Genomic DNA, 3,056 nt, shown 5'->3' with positions numbered 1-3,056 from the left:
GACTCTGATGCATGGGTGTTGTCGGTCTCCCCCTGGATTTGGCTTTCGCGAGAGTCATGAGCCAGCGGCTGGTTCTCTAGCCTCCTGCGCAGTTGGTTGATGTGCCTGCATATCACACAACTGTCTTCCAAGACCACTTCATAAGAGAGTGGTCCTGACACCTTACCAACCACAGCTACCACCCACAGTGCCCCTTGCCCATAGTTTCGAGCCCAAACCAGGTCGTCAACTTGCAATCTCCTCAGTGGCGTTGGCTGTGCTGATTCCAGTGCAACTCGGTCTGGATGCAGACAATCCAGCTTAGTGATTAAGTGACGGCCTCATCTTAATTCTGCTGGGCTTCTGCCCGTGGAAGTGCAGGGAGTCGTGCGTTGGCAGAGTAAGAAGTCTGCCAGTCTATGCTGCCAGTTGCCGGTTTCGATCCTTTTTAAGGATTCTTTAGTCGTTCGGACCATGCATTCCGCTTGGCCGTTAGAGGCTGGGTGAAAAGGTGCTGAAGTGGTGTGCCTGATCATGTTAGCCCTTAAAAAGGACTGGAATTCTGCAGTGGTAAATTGAGCCCCATTGTCTGAGACTATCACGTCGGGTAACCTGTGTGTTGCAAAGATCCTGCGCAGTTCCTGAATGGTCCTGGTAGTAGTCATAGTTGGAACAGGTGTGACCTCTAACCACTTAGAGTGACTGTCCACCACAATAAGGAACAGCTGTCCCTGAAAAGGGCCTGCAAAATCGATGTGGATTCTTGACTACGGGGCTTGTGTGGTTTCCCATCAATGGACGGGGGCTTGCGGCATTTCTGGTTGGGATTGCTGGCAAATGTAGCAGCTGTGTATTTGGGCCTCAATATCTTTATTTAACCCTGGCCACCACAGGTAGCTTCTCGCGAGTGCCTTCATCCGGACTATTCCCGGATGTCCCTCATGCAGAGACTCAAGTACCCTGGGCCTCAAGGAGTATGGAACTATGACCCGACTCCCCCACAAAATGCAGCCTTTGTGAGCTGAAACCTCATCCTTCCTCCTACTGAAACTCTGAAAGCTAGCATCCAATTCAACACATGGCTCAGTGTCTTGTCCGAAGCTGTTTCGGCAGCCACGTTCCTTGCATTAAGGGGAGACTCTGGCAAATCCTGGATAGCCAGAATGCGAGCCGCTGGAGCAGGGTCTGGCTCTAAGTGTGGCAGGAGCAGTCTGCAAAGGCCGTCTGCATGGCCCATTTCCCTGCCCGGTTTGTGAATCAGACTGTAATTATAAGCTGAGAGAAAAATGGACCACCTCAGCATCCTTGGAGAGAGAATCTGAGGTGTTTGTTTGTCTGTAATGAATAGACCCAGGAGTGGCTTGTGGTCCATAAAGACCATGAATGGCCGACCATACAAGTAGTCATGAAATTTCTTAATACTGGTCACAATGGCCAATGCCTCTTTATCTATTTGGGCGTAGTTACATTCCGCCAAGGACAGAGTCCTTGAATAATAGACTATTGGAATTTGTCTTCCGTCAGCCGTTAAATGACTCAGCACAGCCCCCACCCCATACGGGGAAGCATCACAAGCAATGCAGACAGGCAGCTTTTTGTTAAAATGCGTCAATACTGAGTTTGAAGACAACAATGATTTGACTGCTAAAAAACTCCTCTCCTGAACGTTCGTCCACTGCCACTGTGCCTTCTTGTCCAAGAGCCGGTGTAACGGCTCTGCCATTGCGGCCTTGTGTGGTAGAAAGGCATGATAAAAATTGAGCAGTCCCAAAAATGCTTGAAGCTCCCCCTTTGATTTTGGACTTGGGGCCTGCTGAATTGCTTTGAGCTTGATTTCAGCAGGGTGAATGCCTTTGGCATTTATGCAGAAACCGAGGAACTCAGTCGAAGCTACCCCAATTTTACATTTCTCCTTTTTCAGTTTCAGGCCCGCTTCACGGAAATGCTGAAGGACGGCCCTGAGCCGTTCTGCCAATTTCTCTACTGACTCCCTAGCTATGAGGACATCATCGAAATATGGACACACGCTTGGAATACCTTTGAGCGTGCGCTCCATCATGCTCTGGAAAAGTCCTGGGGCGACACTAACTCCGAATTGTAGGCGCTTCACCCAGAAAGCTCCCCTGTGGGTAACTATAGTTTGAACTTCTGCCGTGGCATCGTCCACGGGCAGTTGCTGGTAGGCTTGAGCCAAATCCAATTTGGCGAATATGCGTCCTCCCTGTAGTGACGCCAAAATGTGGCTGACTATAGGGACCGGATATGAATGTTGTTGAAGCGCTCTATTAATAGTGCACTTATAATCTGCACATATGCGCACCTCCCCATTGACCTTAAGTGGTGTAACTATGGGGGTTTCCCACCTACTGCTGTCTACTGGCTGCAACACACCTTGTTGCACTAGCTTGTCCAGCTCTATGTCAATTTTGGGTTTGAAGGCAAAAGGCACTCTATGAGGCTTGATCCTTACTGGGGTTATGGTAGGATCAAGGTGGAGGGTAATTGGAGTACCCTTATACTTCCCTAAGTCTTGGCTGAATACATCAGCAAACTCTTGGCAAACTAATGACAGGTCTGCTGCTTGCATTCTATGTATGCCAGTCACGTGGATGCCCAATGCATCAAACCAGTCTAGCCTGAGGAGGCTTGTGCGGTTGTCTTCAACAACTACAACGTCCAGGAGACCCTCAAACTCTTTGAACTGCACTTTGAGTGTGGCTTCTCCTTTAACTGCTACGCGGGAGTTTTGGAAATCAGTTAACAGAAGATTCAATGGCTTGAGTTTGACTTGTTTGCTGCTGCGACTGCAAATGTGGTTAAAAGTTCCTTGGGAAATTATAGACAGGGCTGACCCCATGTCTAGTTCCATGTTTCATGAGACTCCATGAAGCTTGACTTTGAGTCTCAGCTTCTCCTTCATGGGGTGATGGGCACCTGTTCTAAACACATGCCTTCTGCTGGCACAAAAACCCACTCAGGCCCCGGTACCTTTCCTGAGAAATTCTTGTGGAATGTCCCTCTGGCGACCTTTACAGACGGCGATGTGGCCTTGCTTGCTGCACTCCCGGCATGTTGCT

The 3,056-nt window shown here is 49.3% G+C and overlaps 1 protein-coding gene across 1 annotated transcript; it reads right to left on the bottom strand.

Moving 5' to 3' along the window:
- Positions 1-320: 320 nt before the first annotated feature.
- LOC107299454 (uncharacterized protein K02A2.6-like) lies at positions 321-2,848 on the bottom strand. Its single transcript, XM_029286780.1, is given in 3 exon segments — positions 321-1,031; positions 1,106-1,353; positions 1,942-2,848. Coding segments are annotated over 3 exon segments (1,866 nt in total).
- Positions 2,849-3,056: the final 208 nt, after the last annotated feature.

Source organism: Protobothrops mucrosquamatus, unplaced genomic scaffold (assembly GCF_001527695.2).
Source record: "Protobothrops mucrosquamatus isolate PMUCROS unplaced genomic scaffold, P.Mucros_1.0 scaffold4947, whole genome shotgun sequence".
Classification (NCBI taxonomy): Eukaryota; Metazoa; Chordata; class Lepidosauria; order Squamata; family Viperidae; genus Protobothrops; species Protobothrops mucrosquamatus.
The sequence above is the reverse complement of the archived record's forward strand: the minus strand, read 5'-3'. Positions and strand labels throughout refer to the sequence as shown.